At 47.5% G+C, this 18,043-nt stretch overlaps 1 protein-coding gene across 8 annotated transcripts in view; it reads right to left on the minus strand.

Moving 5' to 3' along the window:
* LOC122391080 (neuronal acetylcholine receptor subunit alpha-7-like) overlaps window positions 1-16,201 on the minus strand; it is a 39,975-nt gene extending 23,774 nt beyond the window's left edge. For 6 of the 8 annotated variants that reach the window (XM_043384643.1, XM_043384649.1, XM_043384650.1 and 3 more), the window contains exon 1: window positions 16,081-16,200. In XM_043384643.1, coding sequence (XP_043240578.1) covers window positions 16,081-16,150 — 70 coding nt within the window. In that variant the 5' untranslated portion in view covers window positions 16,151-16,200. Of the gene's footprint in view, window positions 1-16,080 lie in introns of all 8 variants that reach the window. The other 2 variants (XM_043384648.1, XM_043384646.1) reach the window with 1 other exon arrangement.
* Window positions 16,202-18,043: the final 1,842 nt, after the last annotated feature.

Here is an 18,043-nt window from a genome sequence, read left to right on the forward strand (position 1 = left end):
CAGCAGCCGAGCGTGACCAATCGGCTCCGCGCCGAGCCGACACCAGCCGTGACGGTTCCGCGCACGAGCGCCGTGACGCCGCCGCGGCACATCTCTGACAGCTGGATGGCAGTGTCTGTGTCGGGCGATGGCCTGAATGGGCCGCGGGTGGCGGCTGGCAGCCGACCGTGCCTGTGGTTCCCGCACTGCGCCAGTTGTAAATAACGAGATGGGAAGTTTGTGAGGAGATTGCTAAGGAGCCTGCACCTGCCGCCAGTGCCTACAAAAATGGCGTGACAACTGACAGACAAGTCAGCTTAGCTGAAGAGGCGCACATCCACACAGTCTTCTTAAATAGCTTCACGGACGATTTCAAGAGTTTAGGGAAGAATGACATATAAAGGATGCCCATAAAAATACAAACGAAACAACATGCGTTTATTTGCCGTGTTTAGTCAGCCTGCTTGGTCCATGCCCATAAAAACTGAGAGCCAATGATCATTGTTTGAATTTAACGACAGATTACAATAGCTGCTGAAATCACATAACACACACAAAATGCTACCGATGGTGCTCGTACATAAACGGAATGATTTTCATTTGGAAACTAGCGCGTAGCTTGGGCAATTGACATATTTTACCCCTTACACCAAAATAACTTTCTATTTTAGGAGCTTTCATTGTGTTTCCTACCGGTGCCATTCATCATGTCTTTTTGGACGTTGAAATTTCCGAAAATCTCGTGACAGTGGGATTTGTATTCTGATACCCTGGCTTACACGAGCCGGGCCACTAAATTTTCGGCTGAACTGAATGAGTTATCAGGCTCGATTGGTGCGGTCGTCGGGCAGACAGCGTGATAGGCTTTGGGAGATTTCGGGCTCAGCATCGCGCAGTAAATCTATTTGGACGAGGCCTCCAGGCATTCGATATGCAAATTATGCTGATCTAACCATTTCATTGAGAAGCTCACAAGTCCTCTCAGTTTAAACGACGAGCAGTGATTTGTCCTTTTCAAAACAAAATGCAGATCAAAGAATTACGAGCCAAGTCAAAGGTTTCGAAACATTGGGTTGTCATGTTTGCAGTTCATCGTTTCATCCCAAGTCACACACCCTTAAGGCCACCGCACACTATCCATTCGGCCGGTTCATTCGGCCGTTACAGCGGCGATTTTCTCGCGCAAGTGTTTATATGGGCCGAATGACCGACACAACGACTGTGCATTCGGCCAATATTATGGAGGCATTCGGCCCAAACGATGTTCACGCGACGACCGAAAAAAAGTTCGACCGGTTGAACTTTATCGCGCGTGGCAGTCATTTAGCGACCGAAAATCAGCAGCCGCCATATTGTTTTTAGACAACCTTGACAATTCTTGTTTACATTCCAATCATTTTCGACGCGAGGGGCTCATGTGGTGTGGGGGTGTTTGCGATGGAAATGAAGTAAGTATTCGAAATGATATTCGTGTTGTGTTTTGTGTTAATTGCCTGTGTGATTTAGATTGAAATGTTGTTTAAATATTCGTTTCAACCATCTCTGCTCCACTTTTCATTTCCATTTCCCCATTTTCTCCATTTGCCATGATTATACAGTCAGTGGGCATACATTTGTCTACTACTAAATGCCACAGTAGGTGTTCTTGGAAAATGGCCATTTATTATTCATATCAATATAAGCAAATATTTTCTGTTTTTGCCAGTTAACTTGAAATGTTGGACACGAGTTCTAAGTTTCAAAGAGCTATTCTTAAATTATTCCATTAAAATTCAAACCTTGCAAGTCAGAGTCATTGAAAGTATAATGTTATTATATAATGTTCTTACCATCAGGGGCGCGGGAACTACGTTCAGACTGGGGGGAGGGGGCACACCATAATAGAGATCAACCTAGGGTAGGTACCCCCAAATCTGGTTTTCTCACTGGTTTTAGGCCACTTATTTTTCATCCCTTGGCTTTTTCAACAAAAAAAGAAAACATTTGCAAAAAAGTGTGGTATTCCGTCTCAAAGCTGTGGGGGCATCGTCCCCACGGCCCCAGAGTTGGGGGGGGGGGGGGAGGGCAAGCTGCTCCCCCGGCTCCCGCGCCTATGCTTACCATGCAATCTTTCTCATTGGTTTTCATTTATCATTTCATTCACATTGCCTCCCAACAGGCCACTGTCGCACTAATGTGTCACATCTTATACATATATGTAGGTACTTCATTGCATGGTTGGTGAAAGCGTTGAGCACAACTCTTTCTTATGGTACCAATACCATGAATCATAATACAAAATCTGAGTTATCAAAATTGAAATATAATAGAAATTGCATTTCTCAGAGTATTTTTCCTTTTTCTGTGTTTCTGCCAGATGTTGGTTGTGTCAAACGCAGGGCCATGAATGAAAAGTCTGGAGTAGTGTTAAGGCTTTATGGGATGCACACAAACACTTGCATGCAATTTTGCATTGAAAGAGTTTTGTGAGATCAGCATGCTGAATGTTTTTTTTTTTTGTCTGCTCTGTACAGGAGCTCATTTTATGTTAAATAAAATGTAATGGCACTGAACAAATATAAAAATAGCCACCTGTCCTTTCTGTAGTAACTATTCGCCATTTAATACTGTTGTGTGTGTCAGTTATTCCCCAGAGATCTGTCACAATAGTGATAGTTTTCTTCTCTGCCGGGTCAATGAACCAGGTAGATTTGTCCACTCCAACCAGTGCAGATCCACCTTTGTGTACAGTTGTACTATTGGTCTCAAGATAAGGGTCCAGGCGGCCTGTAGGTTTGATGCGGTGAATACCCTCACCCTCGCCACAGCTGGAGTGGGGGGTAGGGGAGGGGGTGCGTTCGGCCGGAGTCTGACAGCGGGGTCGCTCGCCGCAGTGTGGTGTCCAGCGGTGCAGTCGGAATTAGGCGGAATTATGCCGGCGGCGGTAACCGGTCGAAGGGCCTGGCTCAGTCGCGTCTCGAGACGAGTTACCGAGGAAGGTGTCAGCGATAGATGGGAGGGGTGTGGTCAGGGCGCTGTTTGATCACCAAATCAGCATGCTGTCAGTTTGCTGGCGTTTCTCATCTTCTCATTGGTCGTTGATGAACCACACGTGGTGTGTGCGATTGACCAATGAGAGAGTAAGAGACGCCTGTAACTGGCTTCCATATATTGGAAAACCGACAGCAAGCTGAAAACACGACAGTGCATGGGGCGCACTGGCTTTGAAGGTCGCTCCGCAAAAGCATAACTTTCCATAGATGAGGGTGACGGGTGTTACCTACCCCAGACTTCTTGCGATTGCTCTCAACAAGGAAACCTGAAAGCTGAAAAATAGCACACCTGACTTGATTCAAGCCGGTTCTTTGGTGACACCAACGACCAATTACATTTTCAATTCTTGTTGAGTCACTGACCTATGACGTCATAAAAGACTTCACTCGGTCCCAAAATATTCGGCGGCTTGGCAACTCCGCCATCGCTAGGTCAACTTATGCAGATAAATAAAACTCATAGGACTTCATATTCTTCCGAGACCTTGCAACTTTTATGTCTCGTAATTTCTAGAAGTTCACGTAAAGCTAGGTCAATGACGTGACCTCCCTCACCATCATAATTCAACAAGGGAAATATTAAAATTTATGTTGATGACAAAAAAAGATTTAAGACTATCGTTTGCACATGGAGTCGTGCTCGTGTCGCTTCACTCCTTGCAAGATCGATGCTCAACTTTTGCGTTGTGAACCATATGCAACGTCATAAACGACGTTACATAGATATTGGAGTTTTTTTGTCATTATCCCGCTCCGTAGACAGCGTTTACAATTGCTTCACGTGCAAAGAGAGAAAATTGTCAAATGTCGTTTACCTGATTTAATAAACGTCTAGACGTTTAACAAACTGTTAAACGTCTAGTAGACATTTCGTCTAGCCGGAAATATGCTGTATTTTACATTAAATGTATTTTTTAACTTAAGTGACCGAAAGATGCCGGCGGTACGGGATAGAATTATTAAACCACTCGTAGGTAGAAAAATATTTTAAACGTCTCGCCTATCGGCTCGACGTTTAAAAAATTTGTTATACCTACTCGCGGTTTAATATATATTAACTACCGTTCCAACTTCCAACTGAAATACAAGGTGATTATATATTAAACCGCTAGTAGGTAGAACAAATATTTTAAACGTCGAGCGGTTAGGCGAGACGTTTAAAATATTTTTCTACCTACGAGCGGTTAAATAATTTTATCCCCTACCGCCGATATCTTTCGGGCGCTTAATGGTAAAGAATACATTTTATATAAAAATACGACATATTTCAGACTAGACGAAATGTCTACTAGACGTTTAACAGTTTGTTAATCGTCTAGACGTTTAAAAAATCAGTTACACGACACCTGATAATTTTATCTCTTTGCACGTGAGGCAATTGTAAACACTGTCTACGGTGCGTGATAATTCCGCATTTAAACATCCACGCGCTTTCCTCCAAATTACAGGGCCATCAATAAAAGATGACATAAAGTCAGCCCCGCCAGCGGCGTAAGACATATTACATTAACAGCTCACCGTTGGAATGATAAATCTTAGACATTTTACATAGCACATACAGAAATCAGTTATGTCGCTCGAAGAAAGCTTGCTTCTCCGTGCGGCAGACCTCGGCCAAGACCTTCGCTCCGTGCACATCCATGTATGGAATCAACCTTTGTGGATTCTTCGGCGAAGGAGCCTGTATTATTCTTGCGGGCGCTTGCTGTAGCGCGAGCCACTTTTCGTCACTCAATATCACCCTTTCGAACCATTCTTCCGCTTCACTGAGCCGTGAGCCAAAAGGTGCACGCTTCCAGCCTCGACACCATGCTGTCAGGGGAGATGACGGTCATTAGGATCGGACGATAATGTTTCCAGTTCAGTTTCTTCTTGTGGAGGATTGTCCATAATCATATATTTAAAAATGCCTTCCCAGGTTTCTTAAGCCATTGCGAACGTGAATACTGGACAGATTACTGAAGAATTGCTAGACTCTCTTCACCTTCGAGCAATTGAACAGGATCCCAGCACCCCTGGTCACTCTGCAGTCTGGATTTTTCCTGCTTGGACTTCACCGTTTAACCTCAAGCAACTCAAATTGCGGAGCGAACTCAAGAGTCCAAGACCCTTGATGAACTGAACGCTGCCGTGAGTCGTCGAAGTTTTCGCCTGCACGATGGCCGGCGATCATTTGGGGCTCCAGCGGTGAGCGGGGGCTTACTTTACGCCATTCGCTAATGAACACCCTGCACTTGTGCACGTGACCTGACCTCAGAGCTGACCTCATGCTGATCTGACACTTTTAACTTGATTGTGAATCGCTGGGTGTTGTTTTTGTTTGCAAGGCTTTTAGCTTAATAATGGGCGAAACGGCGGCGCCTCCCCCCCCCCCCACACACACACTCTAGACCCCTCTCGATATTCAGAAAGCCGATAGGTCCGACGAGGAATAATGGATACAACGACAACGAGATACGTGCACTCTTGAATTATGTTTGTTACGTGTGGATTTGATTTTTGAGAACATTTCCTTGTCTTGTCTACAAGCTGAAATTCGCCAATCAGCCTTATGCATTACCTAGCTGCATCGCTTCGAGTCCCATCAGTGGGAATGGCTTCTACACTCTGCACTATTAGTGCTTTCTTGGAATGATATCACGTTTGATAGAATTATTAAGCGAACACATAGCGAACGGGGCTAGAGTAACACTTAACATCTTGTTTAATGGTTAACCCTACCGGAGGTTTAACAATGCAGTTATTGAAATGAACTGTTCAACACTTGTTCAGCGCCATAAATGAAATTATATGAAACAGTAGGAAATTAAAAGTTATGAAGGTTGAAATATGCAACCGTTAACCCGCGCCCCACTGGGGGGGGGGCTATAAATAGCCCCCCCCCTCCCGTTTTTCTGCAATAACTTCCAAACTGCTTGACGTATCGACGGCAAACTTTCAGTACCTTCGGCTGCATCAATTTGACACCTTGTGTCAAAATTTGAACTTCGTACCTACCATAGGTCGGCCAGAAATGACGTCAGAGTGACGTCATGTTCGGCCGATTTCGACGCAAAACATTGAACCACGGCAATCGCTCCCAAGAGCTCAGTTTTTAAGCTAGATCCAATTTCTTTGCATGAGACGACTCAGAATAGACTGCGCTATCAAACTGCTATCTCGGATTTTCGAAATTTTGAAAATTTCGAAAATTGTAAATAGTAAAATTCAAAATTTATATTTTTACATTTTTTCAAAAAGTCTTTGACTTTTCGAAAAAACCGGAATATATGTGATAGAACGCATTATTATGACTACCTCTAGCAAGTTTTAGCTAAATATCTTCAAAAATGGCCAAGTTATACGCATCATGCAAAAAATTAGCAATTATTGATTTTTCAAGTCAATTTTTCAGCACGAATTTGACATCGTACGCCAATATAAATAGCACCATCGTGTTCCTGTGCTCAAACGGCATCGGAACATCAAACGGAATAGACACCTTTTTTGTTGAAAAATTTTAACTTCAAAATTTGATCTTTTTTGACCTGAAAGTGACCTGACCTAAGCTAAATTTGACTCAAAATGACCTCGCATGACACAGACGACATCAAATTCGAAATGTTTGGCCTAAATGGACCATAAAACATGTGTCACGTGACCGACGGATGATATAATATTTTCGTGACCTGTGATGACCTGACCTTGACCTGAAAATCAAAGTACAAGTTTGGTACCCTCAGAGTATCTAGAGCATCTGTTCACGAGTGTGTGAACCAAAAATGAGCCTGATCTGACTTGTAAGACGGCGGCCAGAGCCCAAAACGTGAAGAAGCCAAAATGCTAATAATTTTTACTTTGACCTGACCTGTGACGTCATGAATGACCTCGAGGTCAATAAAATTAGGTTTCGCTCGACAGTTTTTCCGGGGCTATCAGACGCCGTTTTTATTTTGACGATCGGCCCAGTAGTTTCGGAGTTAGGAGGGGGGGGGGGCTATGAATAGCCCCCCCCCCCCCCAGTAGGGCGTGTTATACGCAGACCCCAGTGGGGCGCGGGTTAAGATAATGATACGAGTATAGATAGTGACGCACTCGGCGGTATGCCGATCATGACAACATTATTTGCTATGTCCTAAACAAATTGCCACGTCTTGCAGTCTAAGGTGAAACTGCAATGAATGATGCGTGAGCTACATGGTCCGGCAAAGTTTTATCCTTAAAGAAAAAAATGTTCTCTCTAAGTTACCACATAGGGGACAGCGATTCTCTTTAGCGTTCAGTTTATTCCCCACGAACAGGGACTTACATACGAACGCAAATTTGCATGTTGGCAACTAGGTTATGCAGTAAGTACGGATGGACTTTTTATCATGACCGTTTGAGCTGTAACGACAAGGCGCCGAGGTTGGCCGCCGGCTTCTGTTTGTCCAGGTCCTGCTGGACGACAGCCCGAAGTTAGTCGATCAGGATGAGGTCCGGAGGGCAGCCGGCTAGCATCTCTTTCCTTCAGAAGTCTGGCACGTTCAATTCGCACTACCGCTAGGCCTTGGCAGAGCGATGAGCTGGCGCGCCGTCCTGATTGAAAATGCATGTCAACATGTCATTGACCATGCGTTGGCTTAGTATTGGCCCGAAGGTAGGTAATGAGCCTTGGAGCTCTTCCAATAGCGTCTCACGGTCCTGTTTGGAGATGTGATGGCGCTTCAGCGCGAGCCGCTTGGCCAATTTTGTCACCAACTATTGGCCCCTCTTCCCGGTCGCCTTTTTCAATGCGATTTCTGTAACGTTTGAAATGGTAGGCGCACGCCGGCAAACTGGAACGATCAGCAACACTGCCAGCAGCCGTATGCTTATCCCACCAACACCGGACTGTGCAGACAGTTCGTCTATAATTAAGACTTGCAAACAAAAACAACAGGCAGATGTCCCAACCAATCAGCAATGACACGCTGTGTCATTTCGGCCTGGAGCATGCGGACTGTCTGGTTCAGCTCCCTTGATAGAAATTTCAGACATTCACGTAGCGACGCAGCCGTTCAGGTGGACAATCTCTGTGAAACTGGCCGTAGCTCGGTGATCCGTGACCCGAGATCCGTTCGTCACCTCATGTTCTGCGGCCAAGGACCGTGCAATGCAGGAGTGCAGCCTGAATCGTCATCCCTCAGGTGTGGACACGATTAGGAACAGGAAAGTGTTGTCATAGGTAGTGGACATAACTTTTGCCGAACCCTATATTGTCGTCCTGTAGTGTCTTTCATTGTCAGCCAGACGCTACATGGAGTTAAAATGGCGAGCGGCCCTACCGCCGGAATGGTGAGCGTCCTTCGAGCTGTCAAGCGCGGCGCTAGTTTCCGCCTAAGCTCCGCTGGCCCGCTCGACTGCTATGTCATGCGGCACAGTCTACAAGTACAGGTGACCGGTCGCGAGATCGGAGCTCCGTAGCACCGAGCGAGTGTGGCGAAGGCGGGGGTATTCACCGCATCAAACCTACAGGTCGCCTGGACCCTTATCTTGAGACCAATAGTACACATTTCAGTGTAACGACTGATGAGTGGACCTTTGGTAGCTGTTCCACCAACCCGCCTTTAGATGGCGCGCGCGTCTCCCAGCAGAGGCGACATCTATGTACTGTCGGCTCAGCCGGTGTTTAGGGTGTACTGAGTGTCATTACCAATATACCTATAAACACGCCATTGCAGTGGCCTCACTCGAGGTGGGCTGGACCCAAGAGGATGGATGACTCGGGCTAAAACGATGACGCTGGTCGTGGGCCCAGCAGCACAACAGGTGGCGTTCAAAATTAACAAATTTTCTATGTTTTCAGTCGGGTCGGAGAAGTGGATCTCATTCAAGCGGTACATAACAAGCCAGTTTCATGAAACACGAGTCTTCCTGGACGATGAGGCACCACCTGAACCGCAAACGGCCGGCGCACCAGCTCTGTCCCCGGGGCCGGCGCCCCGGCAAGCAGCACCAGCTCCAAGGCCGGCGCTCGGGCCAGCCCCGTCTCCGGAGCGGTCGGTGCCGGCATCACCAGTACCACAAGGAGCAGCCGTGCCCATGTCGAAACGCTCGCAGCACTTCAAAGTGTACAACAGGTGGCTAAACCGTTGAACGATGCCGACCTGGCTTTCGGTCAGTGTGTAAAACTCAAACTGAAAAAGCGGTTCGAAAAAGTCATCGCTCCCGAAACTTCCGCTCACTGGCGCGCAACGTCTCTTCCGTCGGCTCCGGCAGGTACACTGAACCGCGAACGTTCACGATCGCGCGACAGATGTACACCAACGCGCGCGTGGTCGACTCCGCGAGCCGGTAGCTCGGCGCCAGAGCGGAAAACTCCGCTCCCGGCGCCAGATAGTGTAGTGTCATCGCCAGCCGCAGCGGTGCGCTCACCGTCTGGAGGAAGGTGGTGGCCGAGCGGGTGATCTGACCCTCAATCCGTACTACGAGGAGGTTGAAGGCTCCCTAGCTCAGTTGGAAATACTGAAGGCGTCGCTGGGAGTCGTTGAGCCGAAGTTCCTGCTCTCGGTTGGCGTGCTCGTCCAGCTCGTCTCGGCGCTGCAGCACGTCGCTGACCCCATGCGCCGGACCAGGGGTCTGCGTCTCTCCTGCACCCTCTGGAGTGCCAGCTTGAGGTGCAGTATCGCGGTGCTAGTTGAAGTGTGTACGGGTTGTTTGGTGGCTCAGCATGCAAACAAGTCTCAGAGCACCAAGACAATGCAAATTAATGTTGCTCAGTTTGGAAGCCGCTTGCGACATGCTCAGACTATTCAGATATCAATAGTCGGTGTAATTTGCTCAATGTTTGTTTTTAACATCCAATTTGTTTTCATTATCAAGCAAGTTACCTGCTCAAACTGTACTTAGCCTATAATTTTGTTTCTTTTTTGACCGATGCAATAAATATGGAAGCTGGATTCTATTTACTCTTTTCAAATATTCGTTATAAAACATTCATTACCTGCGCTCTTGAAATTCGGTTACAACAGTTCAGGCGATATTTTAACGACGATATTTCTGCTCTAAGCGATTCGGCCATTCGGCCGATATAAACGCTTGCGCGAGAAAATCGCCGCTGTAACGACCGAATGATCCGGCCGAATGGATAGTGTGCGGTGGCCTTTATTGAACTCGTCACCTTTTATCACGATATGGGTGGATTTTTCGCTGCCTCCGTGTCAGTGAGTATCGGCACTTCATCCTCCCGACGCGCCGTGTGGTGGCAGCGCCAAAAACGTCGCCCAGCCAACCGGAAAGCCAATGAATCGTATGCATACTGCCAAGTCTAGAAGAAAATAGCGACTTTACTGGGAAGAGAGAAGACGATAATAAATATCTATTGTAACTGAACACCGCGAACTCGTAACAGCTTCGGCGCTGGACATATTTGATAGTTTTTCAGTCTGTGTTGTGGACTGGAGAATAATGAATTTTCTACATGAATGTTAATTGTAAAATTAAGCCAGGACACCCAATTACGTTTAATGTAATGCTCAAAGCACTATGTAGTTGATGGTAGATATATGGTCCAACGCTTGGTAGTTTGTCCAATGCCATCCTCCGTTTTCCGTCGTTTGGTCATGCCTGCATGGCATCGCATGCGCTAAATCTGTGTTTTAATATTTGAGGAAAAGGAAAATAAAATGATATGAAAATGTATCAGTAATACATATATAACCATAATATAAACGTTATTCGATTTCGAAGCACATCATCACAATGCGAATCGCCAGCAAACTAGTCTATTGCAAAAGGAAATCAATTATTTCCAGCTTACCTACATCACTTTGGGACTGTTGTGTGGTTGTATAGATAGCCTTTCTCGGGTGATTTCTCGACACCATTTGTTTGCTTCCGGTGCCGTGGCTCAAGTGTGCTCTCTAAATCAGGCTATGGGTTGATCTGGCGCGGACGACAGCGCGGCGCCATCCAGTCCAAGGTCAAGTGGGAGCTCCATTCTCTTGAGTCAGTGGTAAATCAATCCCACTTGGATGTAGTACAGGGCTGTCAAACGGCCGGCGACATGCCAATTTACACAGCCTTGACCGAAATATTCCAAAGGTCTCTAGGTCAGTATGTCTGTTGGTAAGTGGCTCAATCATCTTATTGATTTTCTGCAATTCAGTAGAAGCATGGCGGCATCCAGTGCGAGTATAGCTATTACAGCGAATTTAATGAATATAAACGAGGCTATCTTGAAACAGTTTTTTTGTGAATGCATCTTAGAAAGGTATAGTTTTAACCCTCGCCGGCACAGGCCATTTTGAGTCCTTCGTCGGCACAAGGGGGGGGGGGGCTGGTACGACCCCCCCCCCTCGCGTTTGGCCCCTGATCGAGCTAGAGCTTCGCGGAAAAAACGAGCGTGTTGCCCGTCACGAAAGGAAGCCGATGATACCCTATTTTAAGGTCCTAGGTCATCGGGTGACCTTCCAGGTCAGGTCAATGACCCAAAAATCGGGAAAATCGGGACCTGTTAGAAAGTCGTAAAGTGTGGCTGCTATGTGGTTTACCGGGGTGCTGATCACGAATATCGTGTTAGTTTTGATCATAGATGATGTCTTTAAGCATTTAGACCAGGTCGGGTCAGGTCAGGTCAGGTCAACCGGTAGGGGCTGTGACGGGTATTCGTAATACGTGTCAACCACCTCGGACAGCTTCGTTACATGTTACGAAGGCACCAAAACCACTTCGTAAATGTTCAAATGGTTGCTAAATTTGAATTCAGCTCCAAAAACTAGCCTAGAAACATGTAAAACTCGAAAAAGTGAACCGAGGTCACCCGAGGTCACCAAAGGTCAATGACCTGACCTGACCTTCAGGTGACCTTGACACCCACCCTAATGCATGGGAGCAACATCAAATCACATGTTTGAACGTTTGAAACCACGAAAAGCTTGCAAACGCGCGGCTAATGCGAGCCGACATGCGCCGAACCGCGATTTCGGCCAAACATGGTCACAGAAAAGAGGTCACAGGTCAAAGGTCATTGGGGTCAGGGTCATGAAATTTTCAGGGTAGGTGTAAAATTGATCAATGCGAGGGTACTGAAAGTTTCGTCGCGATCGTCCGCTTGTTACGCGAGTTATTCGCGAAAAACCTTAGGGGGGTTGCATCACCCCCCCTGTGCCGGCGAGGGTTAAGGATTATATGCCATACGCAGGAATCCTATGCAATTAGGAAAAAAACAAATCGAAAAAGGGTGAAATGATATGTGCATTTAATGCTCAAAGCAACAAATTAGTGTCTGTCACTTTTGCCGATGTCTGGTACGCATTAGTATATTATTTGATGACAATATTTGATAGATGGCATGACATTGAGCAATCATGGACAATGGACACCGACGAGTGGGAATGGTTAGAAGTTGTGTTGTCCTGATATAGCTCGTATGGCGACAAAACGGTAATCTTACGCCACCACTTCCCTGCGACCGAAACCAAGAAAGAGAACTGCTATGACTTGCAGTAAATGTCCTGAATAGCGTAATATAATCTTCATGGACGCTTCGACCTCGGAAGTAGCTCATGAATATCAAGCGACTGACGCTCATCCGGTAAACATCAACGCTAACTCCATTTTATGTGATCCCAAGTAAAAAATAAATATCCGATTGCAAAGGTTTTACGGGCCACTACCACGGAAATGACTACTACTCTACGTATTCCAAGCATACTACCGACTCATCTCATTGCTATTTTGCTTTAGTTATCTGTACTTTTGTAGGATATCAGGAGTTTTTGCTCTTGCATCTATAATTACTTCTCTATCATACCCATCAACTGTCAAACGTCAATGAATTAACTGTCAAAAATAATTTGAATGTTTACAACGAAAATAATAAGGGTTTAAAAATACTTAATGAACGCAAAGAAAATGGCAATTGAACCAAATACAAATAACTGCGCGATACTCGTTTCATAAGCTTCGTGAAATCATCTTAATTCGTGCTCTGAATGATAAAAGTTGACACAGGCACTATCTTGGGAAAAGACTATCCGCTCATTTCATGTTATGTAGGCTACTTTTTTATAAGCTGTCTGCAAAAGTCACTCCCCTTTCCAGCAATGGTATTGCTATTGTCTCACATAACATGAATGCCATTAAGCGAAATACGAGAGCCTAGCTGGCATGCAGATTGCGTCTCAGTATCGCTAGAGGAGAATCCCTCTGGTCCCGTGTGCCAGAGAGACCCGAGATAACCTGATCTGGCGCGCTGGCATCAGGAATCTCATCAACCGGCCCAGCGCCGCGGCTAAGTCAACAACAGTGGCATTCAAGCGCCGAACTTCGGACCAATCACCATAAAAGGCAGTCGTTTGAATACATCCCTAGCAAAATTGTTTAAATCAAGCACGCTCCAGCGGTCTGATGTATCAGCCCCTCCCCGACCAGCTGGCTGGCAGCCACTGCGAGTCTGTTGTCAGGCTGGACGGTGGACAGAGCCGACTCCCGATCCAATGTCCGGTCGGCCCGAGCTGCTGACGGCTGACGGCCGGTCAACACAGCAACCATCCGCACTACCGTCAGTCGCCTGTCCCACCGAGCGACCCGTCAGCAAACCCTTCCGAGCAAGCGACCCGTCAATAACCCCGCTCTGGGTGAGCCGTAAACAAACCGGCATCGCCCGATTTAATTAAAGCCGTAAGCCACCCGGCCATTTCGTGCTCTCTGATTTGATGACGGCCGGAGAATGAAAAGGAAGGCGAATAGGAGAGGAAAATGGCGCCGAGAAGGGTAAAGGAAGGAAGTGGATGATGAAAGGAAGAAGATAAGGGAAGTAAGCGAGCCTACAACTGGTACGCCATTGGAACACTCTTGATGTTGATCCGTTGATGCAGACATGAATTCAATAAGAGGGAAAAAGGAGAAGAAAGGCAGAAATGAGGAAAAAGAAAAGCAGAATAAAGAGGGATGAGAGGATGAGAAGAAAGATGACGAAAGGGAGAAGAGTGGAGTAGGAGGAAAGTGAGGAAGGGCTGAGGAGAGCGAGGTCGAGGAAGGGCTGAGGAGCAGATTAAGATGCAGAAGACGACGAGGAGTTGTTGTCACTGTGACTGCCCCGGGTCGGTCTCCGCGGCCCGCCGAGCCGCGTATGTAGCCGTGTCGGCCGCTGATGGAGCGCTCCTCGTGCTAACACGGTTAGTAGGGGAGCTGATCCCGTCAGATAGAGATGCCGCCGGCGGTGGCGACACATTGAGGCCAGACGCCAGTTAGTGGGCCCTCTCCGGACCCGAGCTCATCAAGCATTTATGCAAAACCTACTCTAGCAAGCATCAATATAATGAATAACAATGCAATATTGCTGGTATAGGCATATGAAATCGCGTGCCTTCATCCTTCTATTTATTCATTAAGTTCAGGTGTCTTGCTGTTGTTATAATAATTTTCATTCGATACAGATGCCACTGGAACAATCATTAATATCTCGACTACTCTTAGAAATCCGGTGAGTGGGAACAAATAGAAAACAAAAGCTGTCTGTGCGTTCGTTCAAACAAACAGCCCGTATTCAGTACAAAATATTTAAGTGGTCTCTCTACTTCAGGGCACCAGATGCGGTATTTCTCGTAAACGAGCAACCGGGCACATCACTTCTGAAGAGCCACCCATTCCATTTCTGAATAAAGGACCGGTGGGTATGACTTTCCAGCACCCGATCCCGCCACATCTCCTCTCCGACAATCAAGCGGTTTCTGACAGGCGCTGAAATTGTCCCATGTCACCGTCTGAGAGAGCCGCTCGGTGGCTGTTCGGGGCGGTACGCCGTCTCGGTCCTGGGCGACTCTCTTTAGTGGCTGATGGAACAGGGCCGGTTACAGCCGCGTCGCCGGCGGCGCTGCGAACCGATCCCGCTGGCCGATACCGGAGACGGACGGCCGCCGGAGCGGTGTCATTTGCCGGGATGGCCGACATGGTGTCGGCCGGGCCGCCGAAGGTCGCCCGCAGACTGACTGGGCCAGCGGGCCGCCAGCAACCGGAACTCGGCTGCAGTTGCACACGTGAAATGGGCCGCAGACCAGTGTCGGTCTGCTCATCTGTGTTCACGCATAGATGGTGGCCAGTTCTCAGGTAGGTATGCTGCTAAGACATAGCGCAAGGAAATTATTGAAATAATTGAGTAAACATTATATTGACCAAATAAATCGCTCAAAACAAAATTTTGTTACTCGCTCAAAACATACTACGGCAAATATTCGACCTAACAGAATGTCCTACCAACTATTATTGTCGCTCATAGTTCATTAGTTTCACGGTTTCAATGAATGGATCTCTTTGATGAACGTTTCCGAAACATGCAGCTGGTTCATTCGGGCACTTATATTTATCCTACATGCTGATGTAAATGCTATCATTTTGTCCGTTCAACCCATAAACACTCAACACTTTTCATAAATTGGTATCAGATTGCAGTTTTCCTTGAACTGTCTTCGATTGCTCAGGTGAGCTAGCTCGAAACATCCGACATTACTCTGCTCTTCGTCGGTTTCTCTCTTCAGAATGATCATTCCTCTCGGCTCTCACTCCCCGATCTGTGTCACAAACTTCATATGGTCTTCCCCGAAATCACGCGCATTGACAGGTGCCCCAAAAGGGAGCTATTAAAAGCAGATCTCTCTCAGCTGGGTTGAGCACGAATCTCGGAAATCGTGGTGCGTTCCTAGAATCGGGCTGAGTGCAGATGGGTTTCCGTCGCCCCGTGACAGCGTTTGATGCCGGTAGGGGTTTCCCAGCCGCCAATGGGCAGTCATCTATCACTGTCAGCCGACCCTCTTTGTTCGACGGCCGCCGGAGAAAAGCTGTTCTCTGCGCTAAAATAACGCCTCTCAACGGCCAAAAACGTTTGCTACCTCCCACGAAAAACGAAGTGACACCACCCAAAGCCATACCGAGATTGGGGACAGTTCCGGTGTCGCGCCGCGCTCCAATTTCTGTGAGACCCAGTGACCAAAAAATGAATCGAGGTCAGTGGTTGACGCGGGACGGTGGTCGCGACTCGCGCGTACTCCACAGAGGCGTGCTCTGCTTCCTGAAGTGCAGCCGAACCGCCCCTGCCGGAGCCCACGGCCAGTCGCTGCAGTCTGCTCACCTTTTGGAAGACAGAGGAGGACGCAGCAGAAGAGGGCGCCGAGATGGGATGTGGCCGGCGTGTCCGACATGGTGTGCACTAGCTGCTCGCCATGCTGGCTGGCGGAGGCGGCCCGGCCGACTGCCGCTGCACGTCCGATCGATGTCCGAGAGCGGCGGAGGGGGCGCAGGCGCCGCGCGGCCAGCCTCCGGCCGCCGCCGACCGCCGGCGCCGCTAACTCGGCCCGAATATGACGGCTGCAGGCCGTATTTCGCCGGCCATTCGCGGCCGATGGGACGGCGCCGGCCGCCGCCACCGACCCGGACAGAGGTGCAGCTGCAGACGGCTCGAGCTCTGCCAGGCCGACCGTGAGCCGACCGCACCGGTCCGCTGCACGGACCGCCGCCGCCGGCCTCCGAAACGGCCATAAAAACGGCCAACAAATAGCGCCGCAGCTGATCGCCAAACGCAGTTATCGGGATGGCAGTCACAACATAACCACAGCACTGATCGCTGAATATCAAAAGCCTAAGAGCTGATAAATCTGGTTACTGAAAAGGCCCATCAAATGATCAGCAGAATAAAAAGTAAAATAGCCCGGAGGCTTACAAAAGGACTGGGCGACAGGTGACATAAGAAACTACAAGACAAGTGAATCAGCAGCGGAAAGGGTTTTAATGGATAACAAAGGTATAACAAATGGTTAACAAAGGTAAATCGTGAAATCTGATAACTTTTATCTCAGTAACTTCTCATCACTTCAAAAACTTCTCGTGTAAGTAACCCGTAAGCCATGCGTCTAACAGTGTCGAGTTTTCAGCTGGAGGCTACATCATACACATAATATACAGAACTGATCATTTGAAAACTGCTTCAAACTGCGCTGAGCCTGGTTTGATAGCAATACTGGCTCAACGACACAGGAGATGAGAAAATGGCGGACAAAGACACCGACAAAGACAGCACGGGTGGAGATAAAAGTCAGTGACGCGCCCGGATAAAAAGGTCAGATGAAAGTCACCTCTGCAGCAGCGGTGACACCCATCCATCCGGCTGCAGGAATGCTGTCGTCGGAACTGTAGAGCCGTGGTGGATCCATGTAGCTGCCGACAGAGCATGGTTAATGCGCTGCCGAGAGAACAAGTGTAAAAATACTTCGAGTGAGGTGAGTTTTAGAATTTATTTTTGTCTGTGGCGAATAAAAATCAGATTAATGTAGGCTTTTGTTTAAAGCATTCAAACGAGACAAAGTATTCACGCTATAATCCTCAGCTTAGATAACAACTCGTGCACATATCTAAAAGCGGATAACTCTAAGCCCCGTTGCAAAAAAAAAAAAAACGGGGATCGCATCATCACCGAATAAGAAGGGGCTGCGGCTTATGTTTGCCGAGACAACATAACATTTTTCTTTATAGGTTTCATATTACATATGCGCTTAAAAGATGCTTCAATAGGCTTAGATTAACTGAAACAGGCCATATTTTAACAAATTTTTACTGCGTCCCAAAGTTGAGCAGAGGGCACGTGCTACGACTAAGGACACAGGGCAAGGAACAGATTAGGGCACTGAGGAGGGCAGAAAGTAGGACACGGCAGGTTACAGGGCATGACACAGGACATTTTAGAGGGAAGGGTACAGGTCAGCGCACACAGCAGGGCACAGGTCAGGGAACCGGACAGGGCACAGGGCAGGGACGCAGTGGGTCAAATCAGCAGGGGCTACGTCCCAAGGCGAGGGGCTGCGTCCCAGAATGGGACGCAGTAAGTGCCTTAAAATATGCCCTGAACTGAAATGTTTAAATGAAATTAAATAATCGTAGTCTCTTAATTACGTGCATTCTTCAAACATGATGTTAACAAAACGAGACAGTGTTTTCAGGCCATACTACTGCGGACCTGTAAACCAAAATCTGTTTCATATAGGTATACGTAGCTTTTTATGGCCAGCCGACGAGCAGTTCGCACGGGCAAAAGTCAGGAT

This window comes from Amphibalanus amphitrite, unplaced genomic scaffold, assembly GCF_019059575.1.
Source record: "Amphibalanus amphitrite isolate SeventyFive unplaced genomic scaffold, NRLGWU_Aamphi_draft 000421F_arrow, whole genome shotgun sequence".
NCBI lineage: Eukaryota > Metazoa > Arthropoda > Thecostraca > Balanomorpha > Balanidae > Amphibalanus > Amphibalanus amphitrite.